Consider the following 24752-nt stretch of genomic DNA (forward strand, 5'->3'; position numbering starts at 1 on the left):
TTCAAACAGGTGATTGTAACAAGTATGGATCATGTGTATCTTCAGATACAAGGATTGTTTTTGCAGCAAACTGATTGTAGGCCAACTTCAGTCCTACATATCTACAGGACTATAAACCCAAAAATGATAAAACTTGCAAGTTTTATAAACAAGCTACTTGAGAACAAGGTCAAGGAAGGAGAGCTTCATAAACTAATTATGTTAAGAGCTCATGCTACTTTAACTTGCAACAAAATTTACCGACAATATTTAAATACTGCTCTGAGAAAGAGTGTCAAGTGACAAATTTGCACAATTCCAATGGTTCAAACAGCCTGCTAAGTTCCTCAGCTTTACCTCAATTATTCATTGAAATGCACCACTTCGACTGTGGGTAAATTTTCTGAAACGTCATTGCAACATTTTGTGATCATTCATCCATTTATGAAGCTTTGACTAAAGTATTAACATTGGAAGCTAGAAATTTTTGTATATCTTCATTTGTTCATTTAGCAAACCTGTACACAAAATCTGAACATAATCTGTGATGGGTGATTGGGGACTCTTCAACCATTTGACACGCCATCAGCCAAAATGTAATAAGTAAGGAATGAAATCATGTGCACGCGTCACAAAAGTTAAAATTATTGAAACTATTAAATTGAACAAAAGGATGACTATCAAAGAAATACAAAATATTATTTTTCTGCAGCTTAGAATAACAGAATTAGGGTCATGTTTAGCCACACACACGTAGCACAGATGTTACAAGTTCAAGGAGGCATGACTGAAAGTGGACTTATTTGCATATTATATAGTCGCACAGAGAACCAAGATGAACAGCGATGTGGTTTATGCCGACAATGTTACAATCCCATCAAAAGAAAATTAATTGTATGCATGCACAAGGTGCAAGACAGTCATGGCATCATTCATTCCTTTTCATCATAAATGACACAGTCCCACCAGTACCATAGGTTCGATCAAGCCAATACAAATAAATGAAACCACATTCATGGCCAAATTTTAATTATACTTTAAGAAAACAGTCTTACCTAGTTTTCTGAGATCGTTGACTAAATCTGTAAAAATTCTTTTGTTTTCTTCATTTTCTCCAATCTCAGTGTTCAGTGAACCAGTAGCAGGAAACGTTTTCATTATTTCTGCTAACATTGATACCCACTGCTCACTGTCTCCTTGGGCAACTTCTAATATTGCTTCCAGTTCACTAGACCACTGAAAATAATAATTAACAATAATAATAATAATAATAATAATAATAATAATTTCAAAACAGCACACCTATAGAATTAAAGTATCTACTAGAGTAAAGGTGGGCTTGGATAGCACTTGGATGGGTGACCGTGTGGTCTGCCGAGCGCTGTTGGCAAGTGGGGTGCACTCAACCCTTGTGAGGGCAACTGAGGAGCTACTTGATTATGGAGTAGCGGTTCCAGTTATGAAAGCTGACAACAGCTGGGAAAACAGTGTGTAGACGAAACGCCCCTCCCAACCCACATCCAGTGACGCCTTTCGGATGAGGATAACACGACAGTCGGTCAATACTGTTGGGCCTTCCGAGGCCTGTTCAGACACATCAGAGTTCTAAAAATATGAATAGTTGTATTAAGAGCACAGCTTTCCATGTAACTTACTTTATTCACAAATGAATTACCCTACAAGGGGGAACGAGAAAGAAGAACTCTTTCACTTATGCACTCCTGGAAATTGAAATAAGAACACGGTGAATTCATTGTCCCAGGAAGGGGAAACTTTATTGGCACATTCCTGGGGTCAGATACATCACATGATCACACTGACAGAACCACAGGCACATAGACACAGGCAACAGAGCATGCACAATGTCGGCACTAGTACAGTGTATATCCACCTTTCGCAGCCATGCAGGCTGCTATTCTCCCATGGAGACGATCGTAGAGATGCTGGATGTAGTCCTGTGGAACGGCTTGCCATGCCATTTCCACCTGGCGCCTCAGTTGGACCAGCGTTCGTGCTGGACGTGCAGACCGCGTGAGACGACGCTTCATCCAGTCCCAAACATGCTCAATGGGGGACAGATCCGGAGATCTTGCTGGCCAGGGTAGTTGACTTACACCTTCTAGAGCACGTTGGGTGGCACGGGATACATGCGGACGTGCATTGTCCTGTTGGAACAGCAAGTTCCCTTGCCGGTCTAGGAATGGTAGAACGATGGGTTCGATGACGGTTTGGATGTACCGTGCACTATTCAGTGTCCCCTCGACGATCACCAGTGGTGTACGGCCAGTGTAGGAGATCACTCCCCACACCATGATGCCGGGTGTTGGCCCTGTGTGCCTCGGTCATATGCAGTCCTGATTGTGGCGCTCACCTGCACGGCGCCAAACACGCATACGACCATCATTGGCACCAAGTCAGAAGCGACTCATCGCTGAAGACGACACGTCTCCATTCGTCCCTCCATTCACGCCTGTCGCGACACCACTGGAGGCGGGCTGCACGATGTTGGGGCGTGAGCGGAAGACGGCCTAACGGTGTGCGGGACCGTAGCCCAGCTTCATGGAGACGGTTGCGAATGGTCCTCGCCGATACCCCAGGAGCAACAGTGTCCCTAATTTGCTGGGAAGTGGCGGTGCGGTCCCCTACGGCACTGCGTAGGATCCTACGGTCTTGGCGTGCATCCGTGCGTCGCTGCAGTCCGGTCCCAGGTCGACGGGCACGTGCACCTTCCGCCGACCACTGGCGACAACATCGATGTACTGTGGAGACCTCACGCCCCACGTGTTGAGCAATTCGGCGGTACGTCCACCCGGCCTCCCGCATGCCCACTATACGCCCTCGCTCAAAGTCCGTCAACTGCACATACGGTTCACGTCCACGCTGTCGCGGCATGCTACCAGTGTTAAAGACTGCGATGGAGCTCCGTATGCCACGGCAAACTGGCTGACACTGACGGCGGCGGTGCACAAATGCGCGAAGCTAGCGCCATTCGACGGCCAAGACCGCGGTTCCTGGTGTGTCCGCTGTGCCGTGCGTGTGATCATTGCTTGTACAGCCCTCTTGCAGTGTCCGGAGCAAGTATGGTGGGTCTGACACACCGGTGTCAATGTGTTCTTTTTTCCATTTCCAGGAGTGTATTACAAATGGACTATCCTGGAACACGTAATTATTGACCCAATTTAGAATGCTATCATAATCTACTCACTGAGGGTACGATCTAACCTTAACAGTTTAATATAATAAGAAAAGTGTTACAAACTGTGTGTGTTGAGACAGTGTAACTGAATACGCACAAATACTTTGTCTTCATTCACACAGCATTTGAGAATGAGAGCACTTAAAAATTTCCACCAAAGTTTGCACAATTTCAAATGTTCAGGAAACTTATTCTCACTGACACCCCCCCTCTGCCCCCTCCCCAACACCACCATGAAAAAAATGATAAAACACAAAAAGTTCATCATTTACTACATTTTCACTGTTCATGTAGTCAAACTTCAGCATCAGGTACATTTTAATTTATTACTGCCCCCATCTGCCTCTTACAACATTAATTTTACAACATCGCATAAAATCTCCCGTGCACGATATGGAGCACTTTCTCTGCACCTATGGTATGTAGAGACTGTGGTACTATGCTGTGTAGAACAGCGACAGCAAAGAGAACATTGGAATGAGGTCAGTGGCAACACAGAGATGACAACTGAGGCGACCACCACTAACAGATATAGCGCACAGTTCAGCAGGCAACACTAAACTGAGTAGTCGCCCCTTCTGAACAAAAGAGTGGACTCGCAAAGTGTCAGGACAAAAATGGGTTTCTGTACCGAGGCCATGTTATCTTGCTTGACCTCTATCTGACTACGTTGGGCAATCTTCAGTCAGTTGTAAGTTCTCAACATTTCCCACTTTCTTTCTCACTGACAAGCTCGGGCTTGATAGGAGTTTGTAGTTTTTATAAAGTTGATGCATGCCTATAAGATTACACAAACCTGCATTTGATAACAGGGTGTATACGCGGACATGGAAAAAAATTCCCGGATTTTTCCCAGATTTCCCAGTTTAAAAACACACTTTCTCCCGGATTTCCCAGTTAGAAATGAACTTTCTCATGGGTGAAAACACTTTTTCCATGTTAAGTGACAATGTATTTTCCCTCAAAACTTATCAATCATTTGAATGGTTATAGTTTTATACATGGGCATAGAATTTCACGGCACTTTAGAAAACAAAACTTGGGGGAAAAGACACGTTTTGGAAATATCTATGATGTGCAGCAACATGTACGCTGCGTATTTTCATATTACGAAAGTATACATTGGAATTCCACCAAACATCGCATGTTACTTTCCGAATCATTGAAATCGAGATTATGATGCACTTTTGTAAGCCAGCCGTAGCTCATGTCATGTGATCTCGCCAGCTCATGACAGTGGATATGCAGAGCATAGGACACGTGATGTAGTCAGCCAACAGGTTGTGTTCCACAAATGAACAGCATAGAGACAGAAGTGATGATACATTCTGCAGGACCTGACCATCATGTCGCAGGACAATGCTCAAGCATGTACAATGCAAGCTGTTACTGATTTGTTCAACTGATGGGGCTGCTAAGTGCTATACCACCTACTGCACTCCCCTGACTTAAGCCCTCTTGAGTTCAACTCTATTTCTAAACTGAAGGAAACACTTCATGAACCGTTTTTCCACGAACTTGAAACACCCACAAAGAATAAAAACAAACAATAGACGACAAGGACAAGAAAGACACAGAGACCAAACAAAAGGAATTAAAATCACACTGACTGTGACAGTGGTTGGCCGAACATAGAAACGAGAAAGGGAAAGCCAACCACCAAGAAACACACTAAAAACCCCGGTCTAAAATTCCACATTAAAAATCCCAGTCTAAAATTGTAGGCCAAAGGCCAGACTCAACTTAAAAAAAAAAAAAAAAAAAACCATAGATCAAGCACTAAAAACCCCCTGCACGAATAAAACTCAAAACTAAATCTGCCATTGCAATGTCATCTGATAAAAGGGCAGGAAGCTTATCAGGCAGCGCAAACGTCTGCCTGAGTGGAGTTAAATGCGGGCAGTCCAACAAGATGTGAGCCACTGTAAAAGCTGACCCGCAGCGACATAAAGGTGGGTCCTTGTGGTGCAATAAATAGCTGTGCGTCATCCAGGTGTGGCCAATGCGCAGCCAGTAGAGGACAACAGAGTCCTTGCGAAAGACCCGCCAGGAGGAGCGCTACGCACCAGTAGCCTTCTTGATGGCCTGAAGTTTGTTGGCATCATTGGAAAAAGACTCAATAGTGGCAATGGAGGTGAACAAGTCCCAGTCAGCCTTATTCATAGCCCATCTGCAGGGGCGTCCAGAAGAGTGATGCTGTGTCAGCGACAGAAAGATCGGAAAGTGGTCACTACCGCACAAGTTGTCATGCACAATCCATCGGACAGATGGTAATAGGCTAGGGCTGCAGATCGAAAGGTCGATGGCTGAGTACCTGCCATGCGCCACACTGAAATTTGTGAAGGCACCATTATTTAAAGGAGAAAGGTCAAGCTGTGCCAATACCTGCTCAACGATTCTGCTTCAGCCTGTTGCCACTGATCCACCTGACAGAGGGTTATGGGGCGTTGAAGTTGCCCAGTAACAGAAAAGGTGGCGGCAACTGGGCTATCAGCGCAGCCAGGACATGTGCAGGACATCATCATCTGGTGGAAGATAGAGACTGCAGACATTAACAGCCTGAGGCGTCCATACCCGAACAGTGACAACCTCTAAAGGTGTTTGTAGATGCACAGACTCGCTGTAAAAAGAGTGAAGGATGTAGATGGAGATGCCACCAGATACCCTCTCATAAGCTGCCCGGTTCTTATAATAACCTTGATAGCCACGGAGGGCGGGGGTTCGCATCGCCGAAAACCAAGATTCCTGAAGAGCAATGCAGAGGAAAGGGTGTAGGCTGAGAAGTTGTCTGAGCTCAGCAAGATGATGGAAAAAAACCGGTGCAGTTATACTGGAGGATGACATTGTCCATGGCCGAGAAAGGCGTGAACGGACTGAGGAGGCAGATTATGTCGCTGGGTCACCTGCTGCCACCGATTGAGTACTGACGGGAGCGACATCCATCATGTCTGGGGGGACCAGCGAGATCTAGCTCCTCCGTGGACACCAGAAACTCCACCCCACCCTCAGACGCTGAGCTTGTAGGTAGTGGTGGAGTGGGTGCCACCGCAATTTCCTTGGTCTTAGGGGTCTGCGATTTTGATTTCTCACGCTGTTCCTTCGGTTGCCCTTGCTGGGAGGGCAGAGGGCTTCTTTGATTCAGTGTTCGGGACTGAAGAGGACCGCAAAGCCCTACGACCAGCTACCTGGGACTTCTTCAGCCCCTGACAGGTGTCTGGTTTGCCACTGGTAGGAACCTGGGAAGGAAGTGACCCAAGAAAAGATGTGCCACACTTCATTGCATGTCATCCACCCTGATGCCACCTACTCTGACCAAGGGCCCTCCCCATGGGCACCACCCAGCGACAGCAAGGGCCACCTGGCAGGGTGGCCATTGCCGGGAGTTCCGATGGGCCAGGGAGATAGGTGTTTACTCCTTGGCATACATGGGGAGTTAACAGCGCAGGCATTAATTAGTAGAGCGATACCCGAGTTGTCAGGGGGGCTACATCCAACAGGGTACATGGCGGCCCCACCACAACGGACTGGCTACCATGATGGATATGAGGAGGCAAGCGGTCCATGGTTGTTGTCAGCGCAGAAAGCGTCACTGCAGAGTGCATGGCGGAAATCGCACCCAGGAATGTATCCTCGCCCAAGAGATGGAGAGCCAGCAGGACCGCAATGCTACGACGAATAAGCTGGCTAAAGGTCTCAGTACACGATGGACACAATGCTCCAAGTAAGGCACCCTTCCCCACTTGGCTCGCTCTTTGGAATAATTTTGAAATATGGTGGTCAAACCCAAGAAGGGACTATCACAGAAGGGCCGAAATGTTTGAGACTCCTTTTAGTCGCCTCTTACGACAGGCAGGAATATCGCGATCCTGTTCTTACCCCCGAACCTGCAGGGCCTTTGTTGCCTATCAGACATTTTACATCAGTAGGTAAGTGATTAAAATTTTGTTTCAGCACTGTGCATCCCTTTCTGTGATAAAGACAATCTTAATGTGTGGTAATAAATGTCTTTCTTCTTCTGGTATTATAATAATGCACATCATTGTTACTTTTGATATGCAGTGAATTATATACAACAACCTTTATGAGGGAATGAATATAGTGTGAAGCAGTACTGGGAATGCCAAACTCCTTAAACTGATAGCTATAGGATGATGGTGGGTGAGCACCACATATTATTCTTAAAGCATGTTTTTGAACAACAAATACTTTCTTTCTTACAGATGAATTACCCCAGAATATTTATTCCACATTAAATTAAAATGTGCATAATATATCAACTTAACAATTTGCCTCTCCTCACGATTTGCAATGATTGTACGTGCAACAGAGAAAAACGATTGTACGTGCAACAGAGAAAAACAATGATACTTTTAAGAACATTATTTATCATTTCCTTTGTTGCTCTGTGGACACTCAGACTGATTACAATGCTAGTTTCATCTGCAAAAACAACTCATTCTACTTGTTGTGTATTAGGTGGAAGGTCATTTAAAATTATGAGGAACAACAGTTGACTTAAGATTGAGCATTGTGGAACCTTGTAAGTGATTTCTCTTGAGATTACTCTGATTGAATTACCGAGTACAACCTTCTGTATACTTTTGCTTATGCACGTTATTAGCCACTGGCTGGCTATACCATCAACCAGAACAAAACATGCTCCTATCGCAGCACAAAAAAGGGGAATTTGTCCTGGGTAGAGATGCGGATGTAAAAGAAGGGAACTAGCTTTTTCACTTACCTGGCAGCTTCAAAGACATTTATATCAAAACATCTTGACATCTTCACATTTTTTTTTTTTTACTTGTTAGCATTAGTACCCATGCATTGTAAGAAAAAGCATCATTTCAAGTAAAGTAAAATGATACATGCTGTCATCTACATCTACATCCATACTCCGCAAGCCATCTGACGGTGTGTGGCGGAGGGTACTTTGAGTACCTCTATCAGTTCTCCCTTCTATTCCAGTCTCGTACTGTTCGTGGAAAGAAAGATAGTCGGTATGCCTCTGTGTGGGCTCTAATCTCTCTGATTTCATCCTCATGGTCTCCTCACGAGATATACGTAGGAGGGAGCAAAAAGACTCCTCGGTGAAAGTATGTTCGCAAAACTTCAACAAAAGCCCGTATCGAGCTACTAAGTGTCTCTCCTGCAGAGTCTTCCACTGGAGTTTATCTATCATCTCCGTAACGCTTTCGCAATTAGTAAATGATCCTGTAATGAAGTGCACTGCTCTCCATTGGATCTTCTCTATCTCCTCTATCAACCCTATCTGGTACGGATCCCACAGTGGTGAGCAATATTCAAGCATGTAACGTGACACATGTCACCCAACAGGAGATTTATCATGTTACGCAATATGACACAAGTGTGATTGAAGTTCAGAATGCATGAATCTCTGTTCTAGGATATTTCCTATTAAAGGTGCACCCAAACTCGCAGATACATACATACATTAATCCTTGTTCCATAGATCATGAATACGACTTTTCGTAATGATGTGGAACATGTCACTTTACAATAAGTTTTCTTTACAAAAATTAATTAATTAATTAATTAATTAATTAATTAATTAATTTTTTTTTATTTACTACTTCATATCTAAGAATTCATCTATACTGAGTAGAAGGAGTTGTCATTCAGAAATTCTTTTAATTTGCTTTTCAATGTTGGTTGGCTATCTGTCAGAGTTTTAATAGTATTTGGCAAATGACCAAAGATTTTTGTAGCAGCACAATTCACCCCTTTCTGTGCCAAAGTGATATTTAATCCAGAATAGTCAATATCATCCTTTCTTCTAGTCCTGTAGCTATGCACTTCGTTGTTATTTTTTAATTGGGATGGGTTATTAATGACAAATTTCATAAGTGAATATATGTATTGGGAAGGTACTGTGAATATCCCAAGTTCCTTAAATAAATGTCTCTGCAAGGTGATCTTGGGTGGGCTCCAGCTAGTATTCTGATTACACACTTTTGTGCGATGAATACTTTCTCTCTTAATGGCGAATTGCCCCAAAATATGATGCCATATGAAAGCAGTGAATGAAAATAGGCATAGTAGGCTAATTTACTGATATGTTTATCGCCAAAATTTGCAATAACCATAATAGCTGAAGTAGGTGAACCTAACCATTTCAGCAGATCATCAATGTGTTTCTTCCAATTCAATTTCTCATTAATGCACACACCCAGAAATTTTGTGTACCGTATTCTGCCTCAGCAACAGACTTCTGTTCACAGTCTATATTTATCAATGGTGTTATGCTATTTACTGTACAGAATTGTATAAACTGTGTTTTCTCAACTCAGTGAGAGTTCATTTGCAGACAACCACTTAATAATTTTCTGAAACACATTATTTGCAATTTCCTCAGCTGATTCTTGCTTCTTGGGTGTAATTACTATACTTGTATCATCAATGAAAAGAACTAACTTTGCATCTTCATGATATATATATATTAAGAACAATAAGGGACCCAAGACTGAATCCTGTGGGACACCATTCTTGATACCTCCCCAGTTAGAGGACTCTGCTGGTTTTTTCAGACTATCTGTACTATTAATTTCAACCTTCTGCAATCTTCCAGTTAAGTATGAATTAAACAATTTGTGCACTGTCCTACTCATATCACAATACTTAAGGTTATCTACAAGAATTTCATGATCCACACAATCAAAAGCCTTTCAGAGATCACAAAATATCCCAATGGGTGATGTTCGGTTATTCATTACATTTAATATTTGATCAGTGAAAGCATATATAGTATTTTCTGTTGAAAAGCATTCCTGAAATCCAAATTGACATTTTGTTAGTACTCGATTTTTACAAATATGTGATGCTACTATTGAATGCATTACTTTTTCAAGAATTTTGGATAAAGCTGTCAGAAGTGAGACTGGGCAGTAGTTGTTAGCATCAGATCTATCCCCTTTTTTATGCAATGGTTCAACAATAGCATATTTCAGTCTATCTGGAAAAATTCCGTTTCAGCGAGCTACTACATAAGCGGCTGAGAATCCTACCTATTTTTGAGAACAAGCTTTTAGTACTCTGTTGGAAATGCCATCAATTCCATGTGAGCTTTTACTTTTGAGCGAATTTATTATTTTCCCAATTTCAGTAGGAAAGGTGGGTTGAATTTCAATTTTATCAAATTGCGTAGGTACTGCCTCTTCCATATACTGCCTTGCATTTTCTAATGAATAACTGGAACCTATTTTCTCTACAACATTTAAAAAATGATAATTAAAAATGTTTTCTACTTCTAAATTCTTGTTAACAAACTTTTCATTGTGTTTGATAGAAAAAAAGTCTTCCTGTGCTCTCGGTTGCCCTGTTTCCCTTTTGACAATATTACAAATTGTTTTAATTTTATTATCAGATGTGCTAATCTCAGACATAATGCACATACTTCTGGACTTTTTAATAACTTTTCTTAATACAGTGCACTAGTTTTTATAATGTTTCATTGTTTCGGGGTCATTACTCCTCCTAGCTATAAGATCCATTTCCCTTCTCTGTTTACAAGATATTTTTATCCTGTTAGTAAGCCATGGCTTTTTTCATGGTTTCTTACAATTATATTTCACTGTTTTCCTAGGGAAACTGTTTTCAAATATACTCACAAAGGTATCATGAAATATGGTAAATTTTAAATTAGCATCATGTTCCCTGTACACCTCATTCCAGTCTAACTGTTGCAAGCTTTCCCTAAAATTTTGAAGTGTTAAATCGTTAATGGAACACACTATTTTGGAGGACTGTTTTGCATTACTGTATGGAGCTGTATCATATACTGTAACTAGCTGTGCATTGTGAGGCAGACCATTCTTAACAGGAAAACTTCCTATACAACATTAATTAAATGTTTTCGTCTACTTTCTTACAAAATTTGAACCGATTCACGTGAGTCGCAAATATGGATGTAGCGTGCATAAAAAACTATACAAAAAAACTAATGAAGCTAGATTGTTAAAAGCAAGTTTAAAATTGTATCATAAGAAGGCATTTTTGTTTATTTGATTCAATTTAAACTATTTCCACGCATTCAATGACAATAAGAATGAATTTTAGGGGCTACATTTAACTTCAATTTAAACCATCGTGTCTCTAAAATGTATAAAGACTACTGGATTTAAAAAAAGATTCATTTTAACTTTATCCACGTATCTACCTTCACACGAAGTTTGAACCAATTCACACACGTTTAAAGTACAGAACTAGCGTGCTTCAAACATCTACCACAAAAATGTATTTTTTGCACTTAAAACACAAAGTAAGACTTTTCAAACAGTTAAAACTTATCTTAGACCAAAGTCCTACACACCAGTGGGCCAAATTTGAACCATAAGGGTGGCCCCACCAGGCAGGAGTTATTTAAGGGTGCCTGCTTCTGCACGTAAAATCCAAATGGTGTACATACAAGGCATATTCCAAAACTAAGATCCATTTGGTCATAAAAAAAAATAAGCTCACGAGGAAAGGTTCTTATGACACTAGTATTTTACTACTTATCTCTGGTATTCCAACCCAACACTTACAACAGACCACCAGAAGGCAAGGACGGAGACACCCCTATAATCGAAGAGTGCTGACATAACGCTACGCGCAGGCAACGCCTGTCGTGCTGGCCTATCGATGCTCATGGTGGCTCTGTAAAACCAGCAACAGCAGGGCTCGGACTGCAGTCATCTTCCAACAGCGCTTGTGTTCATTTATCTGTTCATCGTGGCTCTGGTCAATGATAGTCGCTACATCTTGGTATCCAATTTGGTTTTGCTCTCTGGTTTTGATATTTCGCCATGTAGTTTGTGTTGCCAGCTGTCCCTGTTGTGTGTGTCTGCACTGTACCTGCAATTCCCATTGTCGCCGTCGGACGTGGCCTCCAGTCTCAGCTGATTCCAGTTACTAGAATGTCTACTTACTTTCCACGAAGTCACTGTTCACATCTATACACTTTCTGTGACACTGCACCAGCTTCTGTAAACCCTTTGCCACCTGGGAATTGAGCCTGTTGGTGATGCCAGTCATAGTTCGTCATCATTCTGAATTTATTGTCCACCCAGCATTAAGAGGAAACAGTCGCTTGGTGCAAAGTCAGGACTCTATGAAGGTTGCTCAAGTAGTTCCCAACTTTCACTTGTGTTACTGTATTGCTGCAATAGCTGGTCGACGTTATTATCGCCCTTGGAGTCGCAGTGTTCCTGTGTATAAGTCATTGAAAGCAGTAAATATTGATTTTACTGGGCAATTCAATAAGCAGCAGTTTATTGGAGGGCCTTTAGTCTCATGGGCTGCAAATGCAGTTCACCTGTGATGTTTCAGCTGCCTTTAGAGACAGTACATGGTTGACCTTGGCAGTTGTATGGGGCAGTTACGGAGAGTATGGTGGCCTTGAAGCTTTCCCTGACGCAAATATTTTGGCTTGGAAGACTTAGTATAAGAGAGAGTATAGGACTACTAGCTATGATTCCGTATGGTACCTTGGTTCCAGATAAGCCATTTTGGTTCCATATAATCCATTTTCTTTGTCAACTAGAGGAAAGAAGCAGCTCAACTCAGGCAATAATAATTGTAAGTTTAAGATTGTGGGAGACACAATAAACAATAAAGTTGACCTTGAATGTATAAACTGTTATTTATAATAAAGTGACCTTGAACCCAAAAAATACTACACATTGATCCTTGTTTTTGGCAGTAGCATTGTGAAGGAGGATTATGCCAGACAACAGTTTCCAAAGGTGTCGATTTTGGATCACATATGTCAGTTCAGTTAGCATTTTGTAGAATATACATCAGCTGTAATTGTTGACCCATGGTCCACAAAATCAATCAAAAGGATACTCTTTTTGGCCCAAAAAACAGTAGCCATCATTTTTTTTTATTTGAGAATGGAGATTCTTCTTCTTCTTCTTTTTCTTCTTCTTCTTCCTCCTGGCTCCACAAGCCTTGATGGGCCTTTGTCTACTCTAGGACATCAATTCCATTCATCCCTGTCCAGTGTCTTGTGATTCCATCCTCTGACATCAATTTCTAAATCTTCTTTTATGTCATCCAAGTATCTAAGTCTTGGTCTTCCAATGCTTCTTTGTCCCCCCCCCCCCCCCCCAACCACCACTCATGTTCCATGTGAAAATGTGGTCAACTCATTTCACGGGTTTTTATTTTAATGAACTTTATGATTTCAAGATCTTTATCAAATCTATAAAGTTCAAAATTAGATTGTCTATGCCACGCTACATCTTCGTGAGTCACCCCATAAATTTTGCGTACTATCTTTAGTTCAAGACATCCTATTAGCTCTTCACTCTGTTTTGTCAGTGTCCAAGGTTTATAGACTCTGGACATATTAAGTTTTATACAAATGACATTTTGTTCTCCTGGACAGATTTCTGGACTTAAGTTGCAGGGCCAGCCCATAACAGCATTATTAGCTAGGCAGATGTAACAACTTTATTTACATAACAGTATATTTCTGTGATGTTATCAGTGTTCCTAGATAGACAAATTCACTAACATATTCTATTTGCCTCGTCAATTTCTAACATTGTACTTAATTCTGGTCCCATTATTCACATGTATTTGGTTTTATTGATGCTCACTTCCAGTCCCATTTCTACTGCTGCTACCATCAGTGTCCTATACGTTTCTTTAGCAGCTAGTTCTGTTCTTGCTATAACATCCACGCCATCTGAACAGGCCAGAAGCTGCACCACTCTATTGTGTATTATGCCTATTGTGTCTTTTGAGCTGCCCTTACTACTTCTTCAGGCTATGTTAAAAATCGTACATGAGAGTGTACCCCTTGCATCAGTTCAGTTAAGTTTCCAAACTTGGATTACATTTCCTTGTATTCACACTACTTTCTCCATAGTCAAAATTATGAGGTTTATTAAATGTTGTGGTAAGCCCAGTGCATTCATAGCTTCAATAAGCTTATTTCTTTTTATGGTGTCATATGCTGCCTTAAAAATGAACAAATATAGGATGTGTTTCTATATTGTATTTGCTGTATCCTGCTACTAGTGCATGCAAGTGTGAGTGCACCAAATGTAGTGTCACTGCGCATGTGTAATTAAATCAACTGCCAACTGTATCACTGTGGGCCGGCCACTTGAGGCCACCTGTAGATGTGCGTAAGCACGGTCTCTGCCACACCGTCGATTGGTGAATCACCTACAGATGTGCAGAGCAGCACTGAGTCACCCTCACTATGTTCTTTTGATTTGTATTGCTCACATCAGTTATTCTATGTATTGCTTTGTTGAACCTTCTACACGATTCTTTTGTCTTGTTATGTGTGGAATCACGAGAGGCTTACTTCCGTTATTGTTCAGAGGTTTATCACTAAAGCCATAGTTACGCTACTATACAAGTTTCATGTATTACTTGGTTACTACACAACTGGCAAGAAGTTTGGAACGGTTTCGACATGTGCAATCTTTAAGTGTGGTTCCATATAGGTTTAGTCATTATGGATGCCATGCCACTGGCCCTGACTGAACAGCTTACTTTGGCAGTGAACACTTCCATTAACAAATAGGGTACAGTTCCACCAGTCTATCCACTCACTTTTCGTCCGCTTGATAATTCAGCTGAGGATTGGGAAGCTTCGGGAAGGGGGGGGGGGGGGGGGGGCGCAGCATTTTTGGCTTTCAGTGTGACAGACTTGAATTTGTGCAACGCCTTATCCCCCAACCTAAGGTGTTACTTTACAAGAACTGTCAGCTCTTACTTTTGACATATGCAGTGTGTTGTCCAGCTACCATCACAACAAATGCATGTCACAGCGTTGCAAATTGAATTCTACCAGTGCTGCAGAAGAACCTACTCAAATTTAAACAAAGTTTGTCTGTCTTCGTCAAAGTCATTAACACTTTGTAAGTTTTCTGAAACTATGAACTTTTTTGTGGCACACTTTGCTTACTATATGTCCAACAGAGCACTGTTAATCCACTTTACTGCATTCCAACTAGTCTTTCACACTTGTACACACTTGTCTTGAGGGCTAAACTCATGCACAAAACTGTAGCCTTCAACAACAGAGAAATTTCACGTGTTTATTATTTTACTTGTATTATTTTGAACTTGTAATAATGTGCTACTTAATTGAGAATACACCTAGATGCAAACGGGCAATTTTTTACACACAGAACTAAACCAAAAACTCCTACTGTTTCATATTTTATTACTAAGATAAATAATACTAACTAAATATAGGATGATAGTGATAACTAAATATAGATTACAACTAAATTATATTACAGACAAACAAGAAACCATTTAAATTGGCAACAACTATAAGATCAGTTGTAGAATAATGTCCACTATTTTATTATTCTCAAAAATTAATATCATTGTTCACTGCCAGATGTTGAAATGTTGAAATTTTTACAGTACTCTGCTATCACAAGTGTACAAAATGAGCAAAAAATCAAATTTTTATATTCAGTCCCACCAGAAATAACTAGCCCCCAAACTTAACGAAAAATAAAGGTTTTCAAATTTCAAAAATTTATTAAAAAAATTAAGGAAACATTTGTCACTGTTCTTGCTCTGTATAAGGCTAGTAGTTTATGATATCTAACTAGAGAAAAATAAGACACTCTGATAAATCATTCCTTGGTTCTTATTTTTGGGTCTAAAAACTGGATTTTCTAAATTTTCAATACCAAACTATGGAGGTCATTTTTGACTGATTATTTCAGGTATTCTGAGTAATAAACAATGTTGTAGAGGAGACTTTACTGAAGAAAAAAAATAATAAATAGATAAAAAAAATAAAAAATAAAAAAATAATGTCAATTGCAATACTGTAACCTAACCCAGAGCAGAGATATTCAAGTTAATGCTAATGTCTGCAAATTGAAAACTGTCATGTGCTTACAAACAAAAATGGCTGCCATTCAGCAACAGTGCAAGGTAATTTTTTTAAAATTGTTTTTAACTTCTCATTTATAGGGTACTGCATGGAAAAAAATAAATAAATAAAATTAAATTAAAATAAAAATGGTCAGCGATACCTCACTGGATCACTTCATTATGGACTGACCCACTAGTGATTGTGCCATTGTCTTTCGCATTTTGTCATGGCATGGAGTCTCCGATTCAAACATTAGTGCAGCAACTGAAGGACCTCATCGTGGCCAAGTTACAGGCTTTGCCAGCATTGCTCTCCAAAAATTCATCTCCGGTTCCATTCCTCAGTTCCTACCATTTGACGAGGCAGCATGAGATTGGAAGGCTTATGAACATGGACTACAGCAGCATTTTCACACCTCCCAAGAGACAGTTGCAGAGTTATGTCATGCATTATTTCTGACACCGATTTTTTCGTATCTTCTATCACGTGTTGCGGCAGTTGGCCTCGTTGCAGGACTCTTCCTTCTTGTCCTTTGGAACCTTACATTCACTGTTGTCTACCTATTACTGCTGCTGCAACCATACAATGGATGACAAGGTTGAATTTTACCAATGCAAGATGCAGCCCCATCAGACTTATTGTACCTGGAAGGTGACCCTCCATGGTCTTAGTCACAGGCGACATTTTGTTACAGACAAGTGAAAAGAGCCATACACAGACATCATGCATCACAATGTTGTTATCCCTGGATGTGGGAGTCCACCAACAGGTCCTCCAGTTATAGAACCCTGAAGAGGTTTTGTCCACTCCCCAGTTGCATGAGGTCTCACGAGTCACTGGTCAGCAACTAGAAACCCGGTGTTATGTTGTGTCTATACAACACTGCACTGCACCTTGGGAGGATGACGACATGGCACTGCAAGCTGGCCAATCCAGCAGCTCCTGCACAGTGTGGATACAACATTCCAGTTGCCATTCCATTGATGTCATATGCGTCTTATTACTTCAAATACAATAGATCAGAGTGTACTCAGCATTGGGCCATGTGTCATGACAGAAAAAGGCCACATTGCATTAGTCTGCCAATCGAATGCACAGAGCACACCATCAGAGACCATGGATATGGATATTACAAAAGTGTCATTGCCAGGCCAATTCCTGTATATGATTCCAACAAGCTTTATATAGAGATTTTGGGTCTCTCACAACAGCTGCAACTGCAGGTAGAGACCAGTGTAGCAGCTTCCCTGTTTATCGCCCAAACATATTAAGACCATGGCTCTCCGCAGTTGTCACTGAAAACAGACTCCTCAGGAGATACAGTAAACAGAAAAGCCCCTTGTTTTGTTAATTCACGGCTGAAGTCACCTATAAATCAGTGACTCAATCTACTACCCTTATTGTCATCCACAACGCTAGTTCAGCAAACAATTTTGAAGTTGGTGCCTGTCAGGCATTTGGCTTTTCAGTCACTGAATCCACAGTTGGTATACCAAGATCCCCTATCAGTCATTGGAATCTCTGTGCTCTGAATTTCAGGATATCACTGCGGAAGGCCAAGGGTGCTCCACAGGCTTTCAAGCCAATGTAACCTTGAAGTAGTCAGCTTGTCCTACATTTTTTCAAGCTAAGCAGATTCCCCCGGCCCTCCGCTCCCGTCAAGGTGGAGCTAGACTGGTTTGCATCTCTTGGGTTTGTGGTTCCTATTTACTCTAGTGAATGGGTCACAAACCTTGTCATCGTTAAGACACTGTCCAGTAAAACTGCGCCTTTCAGGGGATTTTTAACCTACTGTGAATTCATGGCCCACGGTCGACACATACCCATTGCCATGTCCTGATGAACTGTTCAGACACTTAGCAGGGCTTCAATTCTTCTCCAAACTTGATATTTCCAAAGCATATTGCAAGTTAAGCCTGGATGATGAGTCAAAGCATATCATGGTCAATAATAAGCCACATAGCCTTTATCACTACCATCGGTGGATATGTGTGTTTGAAAGTGCCTCTTCAATTTTTCAACAATATTTGGAACAGGTCACATCCAGTATTCCGCAATGCTTCAACTACCTAGATGACATCATCATTACAGGGCATATTCCAACCTCTGCCCCTTGGGTTGGCATTACAGTCTTAGTCCACATTTTTCCAACCATCCCTTGAGTATCAGGGCCATGTCATCTCAAGGTAGGGTGCCTGACCCATGGTGAATCTTGTCAGGGCTATTATGTGCCTGCTGCATCTCTCATTGTTGCTAGAACTGCAGGCTTTTTTAAGTTAAATTACCTATTGCAAGCTTTTTTAAGTTAAATTACCTATTATCACCTGCTCATTCCCTGGGCATCCACAATCACATACCCACTGCACCTCTTTCTAAGCAAATTTGCTCCCTTTGTCTGGTCTCCAGTGTGCCACCAGACCTTTGAATCCAACCAGCAACTGGTTTTGGCTGTGGATGTCTTGCAGCACAGCATGGAGGTGGTCCTTGCCCATTGGAATACAGATGGCTCAGAGCACCCTCTGATGTTCGTATCCTAAAATCTCAGTCCAGCACAGGTCTCTCTTTTTTTTTTTTTGTGGTTTTAGGGCGCACAACTTCAATGGTCATTAGCGCCCTGACTACGTTAAGAATGCACCGCGAGGCACAAGTTTAAAACAACAACTAAAAGGGAAAACACGATAAAAGACAGACTGACAGGCATAGGATTAAAAAACAGCATCATCAAATGTCCTTAGAGAGGTTTGTCAAATTGATAAAACGAAGAACACGAGCAGCTGCTCGTGGGTCATCCGCTAAAATGGCATCTAAAGTACATGGCAGGTTAAGATCTAGACGCAATGTGTTAAAATCCGGACAGGACATTAAAATGTGGCGGACCGTCAGCAATTGCCCACATGGGCAGAACGGCGCCGGCGCAGCCGTCAGCAGATGGCGATGGCTGAACCGGCAGTGTCCAATCCTTAACCGGGCCAAAACTACCTCCTCCCACCGAGAAGGGCGTGAGGAGGACGTCCAAGCCACGGGAAGAGGTTTTAAGGCCCGAAGCTTGTTGTCTGTAAGTGCAGCCCAATCAGCATGCCACAACGATAAAATGCGCCGACAAATAACCCTGCTACAATCTGATGAAGGGACACAACAAGAAGCTGTCCGAGGCTGGAGGACCGCAGCCTTGGCCGCGGCATCTGCAGCTTCGTTCCCAGGGATACCGACATGGCCAGGGACCCACATAAAGCTAACCGGAGAACCGACGTCCACCAGCTGCCGAAGAGAGCGTTGGATCCAGTGCACGAAAGGGTGAACCGGATACGGATCACTGAGGCTCTGGATGGCGCTCAGGGAATCGGAGCAGATGACATAAGCAGAATGTCGGTGGCGGCAGATGTAAAGAACAGCCTGGTAGAGGGGCAAGAGCTCAGCTGTGAAGACCGAACAATGGCCATGGAGCCGGTATTTGAAACTTTGTGCCCCGACAATAAAAGAACACCCGACCCCGTCATTGGTCTTAGAGCCATCTGTATAAATGAAGGTCATATTGATGAACTTCGAACGAAGTTCCACAAAACGGGAGTGGTAGACCGAACCGGGGTTAACCTCTTTTGGGAGCGAGCTGAGGTCAAGGTGAACGCGGACCTGAGCCTGGAGCCAAGGTGGCGTGTGGCTCTCGCCCACTCGAAAGGTTGCAGGGAGTGAAAAATTAAGGTGTTGAAGGAGGCGACGAAAGCGAACTCCAGGGGGTAGCAGGGCAGAGACATACAACCCGTATTGACGGTCGAGAGAGTCGTCAAAAAAGGAACGATAAGACGGGTGGTCGGGCATTGACAGTAGCCGACAGGCATACCGACAAAGCAGCATTTCGCGCCGGTAGGTGAGTGGCAATTCGCCAGCGTCAGCATGAAGACTCTCTACGGGACTAGTATAAAACGCTCCGATCGCAAGTCGTAAACCCCGATGTTGTATGGAGTTGAGGCGGCGTAAGATGGATGGCCGTGCAGAAGAGTATACGAAGCTCCCATAATCCAGCTTGGAACGGACGATCAACCGATATAGACGAAGTAGGACGGTTCGATCCGCTCCCCACGACATACCACTGAGAACACGGAGGACATTTAAAGAACGGGTACAACGGGCAGCCAAATATGACACATATGGAGACCAGCTAAGTTTCCTGTCAAATGTAAGACCTAAAAATTTGGTTGTCTCCACGATTGGGAGAGCAACGGGACCGAGCCGTAAGGACGGTGGGAGAAACTCTTTGTAGCGCCAGAAGTTAATACAGACCGTCTTCTCGGCAGAAAAACTGAAGCCATTGGCGACACTCCAGGAGTAAAGACGGTCAAGAGAACGCTGAAGACAGCGCTCCAGGACACGTGTACACTGCGCGCTGCAATAGATGGTAAAATCGTCCACGAAAAGGGAGCCTGATACATCAGCTGGGAGGCAATCCATTATTGGATTGATCGCGATGGCGAAGAGAGCGACGCTCAAAACTGAGCCCTGTGGCACCCCATTCTCCTGGCGAAAGGTGTCTGACAGGACAGAACCCACACGTACCCTGAACTGTCGATCCATTAAAAAGAAACGAATAAAAAGAGGGAGGCGACCGCGAAGGCCCCATGTATGCATGGTGCGAAGAATGCCCGCCCTCCAACAGGTGTCGTAAGCCTTCTCCAAATCAAAGAACACAGCCGCGGTCGGGCGCTTCCGCAAGAAGTTATTCATAATGAAGGTCGACAAGGTAACCAGATGGTCAACAGCAGAGCGGCGCCTACGAAATCCACACTGTACATTGGTAAGTAGGCGTCGAGACTCTAGAAGCCAAACCAATCGAGAGTTAACCATTCGCTCCATCACTTTACAGACACAGCTGGTAAGCGAGATAGGTCGATAACTGGAAGGCAAGTGCTTGTCCTTCCCCGGCTTAGGAATCAGGACAACAATAGACTCGCGCCAGCATGCGGGACCATGTCCCTCAATCCAGATGCGATTGTATGTACGAAGAAGAAAACCTTTACCCGCAGGAGAAAGGTTCTTCAGCATCTGAATATGAATAGAATCAGGCCCTGGAGCGGAGGACCGTGATCGACCAAGTGCGTTTTCGAGTTTCCGCATGGTGAATGGGGCATTATAACTTTCAAGATTCGAGGAGCGGAAGTTAGGTGGCCTAGCCTCCTCTGCCTGTTTGCGGGGGAGGAAGGCAGGGTGGTAATGAGCGGAGTTCGAAACCTCTGCGAAAAAGCGGCCGAAGGCATTGGAGACACCCTCAGGGGCCACAAGGACGTCATTCGCGACCGTCAAGCCAGAAACTGGTGAGTGGACCTTAGTGCCAGATAGCCGGCGCAGGCTACCCCAGACAACAGAAGAAGGAGTAAAACTGTTGAAGGTGCTTGTGAAAGCAGCCCAGCTGGCTTTCTTGCTTTCTTTAATAATACGTCGACACTGAGCACGTAATCGTTTATAATTGATACAATTCGCCACTTTAGGGTGGCGTTTAAAGGTGCGTAAAGCACGTCGACGAGCACGTAAAGCGTCTCTACATGCTGCGGTCCACCAGGGGACCGGTACGCGACGTGGAGAAGAAGTAGGGTGAGGGATGGAATATTCAGCAGCAGCGAGAATGACGTCCGTGAGGTGTGCGACCTGACGATCGCAGCTTGTGAAGGTTTGATCCTGAAAGGTCGCCCTGGAAGAGAAGAGCCCCCAGTCTGCCTTGGAGATGGTCCAACTAGAGGAGCACGGAGAGGGGGTATGCTGCAGGAGATGGATAACACACGGGAAGTGGTCGCTCGAATATGTATCAGAAAGTGCATACCACTCAAACCGGCGTGCAAGTTGGGGAGTACATATAGAGAGGTCTAAATGGGAATAGGTGTGAGATGTGTCCGAAAGAAAAGTAGGGGCGCCAGTATTGAGGCAGACAAGATTGAGCTGGTTGAAAATGTCTGCTAACAGGGAGCCCCTCGGGCAGGATGCTGGAGAGCCCCAAAGGGGATGGTGGGCATTGAAGTCTCCAGTTAACAAAAATGGTGCAGGTAGTTGAGCAATAAGTTGCATCATGTCTGCCCTGGTAACGGCAGATGACTATGGAGTGTAAACGGTACAAATGGAAAATGTAAAAGTGGGGAGAGTAATGCGGATGGCAACTGCCTGCAGGCCGGTGTGCAACGTGATGGGATCGTAGTAAATATCATCCCGGACCAGCAACATAACCCCTCCATGAGCCGGGATACCTACCACAGGGGGTAGGTCAAAACACACAGAGGTGTAGTGTGCCAAGGCAATTTGATCGCATGGGCGTAGCTTCGTTTCCTGGAGGGCTACGACGAGCGGACGGTGCAAGCGGAGCAGCAACTTCAGGTCCTCTCGGTTGGAGCGAATGCTGCGAATATTCCAGTGAATAAGTGCCATCGTAAGAAGAAAGGAAGATGAAATAAGGGGTCACCTCAAAGGCCGCTGAGGGCCTGGCTTCGAGCGAGCACTGCCGCCACTATCAGTAGGCGGACAGTCATCGTCCATTGGGTCTATAGGTTCATCGGCCATCTTGGGAGGATGGCCGGGAGGGGGAGCTTCCTCTGCCGGTGAACGGCCACATGTTCGGCTACCAGCGGTGCGGCCAGGCGAAACGGATGACGGCGTGGGGCGGCAACCGCTGGGTGGCGCAGGAGAAGAAATGCGCCGTGGCGGAGAAGGAGAACTGTGCTTCCTATGAGCCTTCTTGGAAGGACGTTTGGTGGAAGTACTGGTCGAAGGCTGGGAGGTCGAGGTACGTAGGAAGTCTGCATGGGCTGGTTCCTTCTTGAAGGCCCGTGCATCTGACTTCGGGGTCTTCGTCTTAGCAGAAGCTGATGAAGGGGCTGGTGTCTGTGGGGTGATGGGAGGAAGAGGAGACGTCGACCGCGCGATCTTAGCACTGGCCGAACGGATGACCGTGGTGCTGAAGGTCAGATCGCATGTCTGGGTTGCCACCTCCCTGGTAGTCCGAGGAGAGGCGAGGACAGTACTGTATTTCCCCGCTGGGAGCAGCGTGGGCTTCCTACTAGCCAATAGCTTGCGAGCAGCCGAGGTGGACACTTTCTCTTTGACCCGAATTTCTTGGATACAGCGTTCTTCCTTATAGACAGGACAGTCGCGGGAGGATGCGGCATGGTCACCCTGACAGTTCACACAACGAGGAGACGGAGGGGGACAGTCACCCTCATGGGCATCCCTGCCACAAGTGACACATTTAGCCGCATTGGAACAAGACTGTCGAGTGTGATTGAAACGCTGACACTGGTAGCAGCGCGTAGGTGTCGGGACATAGGGGCGAACAGAAATAACCTCGTAGCCCACCTTGATGCGCGATGGCAGCTTAACACTATCGAAGGTCAAGAAAAGTGTCCGGGTCGGTACAAGGTCATTGTTGACCTTTTTCATGACCCTATGGACAGCTGTCACGCCCTGCTCAGCGAGGAAAGATTGAATCTCCTCGTCAGTCAATCCGTCGAGGGAGCTAGTATAGACTACACCACGAGACGAATTCAAAGTTTGGTGGGCCTCCACCCGGACAGGGAATGTGTACAGGAGTGTGGCCCGAAGCAGTTTTTGTGCCTGAAAGGCGCTCTCAGTTTCTAGTAATAAGGTACCGTTACGCAACCTGGTACAAGATTTGACAGATCCGGCTATGGCATCTACGCCCTTCTGGATAACGAAAGGGTTGACAGAGGAAAAATCCTTTCCGTCCTCAGATCGAGAAACGACGGGGAACTGTGGGGCAGGCGGTAGTACTTTTGTCACTGGTGGCTGGTCACGTTTCCGTTTTTGGGCAGAAGTTGAGAGAGATGGAGTGAAATCCATTGCGGAGGAATCCCCCATGATTGCCAGTGTCTCCGATGGCGCGCTCCTTCCTTGTGGGGACCCTCTCAGAGGGCACTCCCGCCTTAGGTGAATGTTTACACCTCAGGTCACACCTCCCGAGAAACAGACGGAGGGACCAATCGGCATGGTCAGAAGGTATCAGCTCAGGCAATCACCCCTCCCCGGGCCTGGCCTTTACCAGGGGGTACGCGCGTGCCTTACATGTCTACCCAGGGCGGGGTATTACGCGTTACCCCGTCACCGGCTACGCGTGCGAACGCGTGGGTCGGCCTTCAGGCACGCACAGGGAGGAAGGAAGAAGAGGAAAAAGGAGAGAGAGAGGTAGAGAGAGAGAGAGAGAGAGAGAGAGAGAGAGAGAGAGAGAGAGGACAGACTGTCTCAAACGCCGAGGTGGAGACCAGAGAAGGCAAAGAGAACAAGGCAATGAGAAGGCAAGGAGAAGAAGGCAATGAGAAGGCAAGGAGAAGAAGGCAATAAGAAGGCAAGGAGAAGAAGGCAATAAGAAGGCAAGGAGATTTTGCAGGGGAAAGAGCAAGGAAGACATTGAGGTGGAGAAGAGCAAAGAAAGGAACCAACCAAAGGAAGGAAGAAACGAGAAGTGAAAAACCAAAAAGACCACAATTATAGGTCGTGGAACCGTCCGTCTCCGGACGCAGGCGCTAACTACCCCCATGAGGGGGATGGACTCCTTTTAGTCGCCTCTTACGACAGGCAGAAATACCTTGGGGCTATTCTAATCCCCGGACCCGCAAGGGGGGGGGGGCACAGGTCTAGTACATTCTGGCCATTGTGTATGTGGTCACCAAATTTCACTTTTTGTTCTATGGGGCCAAATTCCAACTAATTAGGGACCATAAG

The 24752-nt window shown here is 44.3% G+C and overlaps 1 protein-coding gene across 2 annotated transcripts in view; it reads right to left on the minus strand.

The window, feature by feature from the left end:
- The window catches only part of LOC126177131 (negative elongation factor A-like), a 159358-nt gene that overhangs the window by 121292 nt on the left and 13314 nt on the right, over positions 1-24752 (minus strand). The window contains exon 2 of one of the 2 annotated variants that reach the window (XM_049924400.1): positions 1035-1215. In XM_049924400.1, coding sequence (XP_049780357.1) covers positions 1035-1215 — 181 coding nt within the window. Of the gene's footprint in view, positions 1-1034; positions 1216-24752 lie in introns of those variants that run through there. The other variant, XM_049924401.1, reaches the window with a different exon arrangement.

Source organism: Schistocerca cancellata, chromosome 3, assembly GCF_023864275.1.
Source record: "Schistocerca cancellata isolate TAMUIC-IGC-003103 chromosome 3, iqSchCanc2.1, whole genome shotgun sequence".
NCBI lineage: Eukaryota > Metazoa > Arthropoda > Insecta > Orthoptera > Acrididae > Schistocerca > Schistocerca cancellata.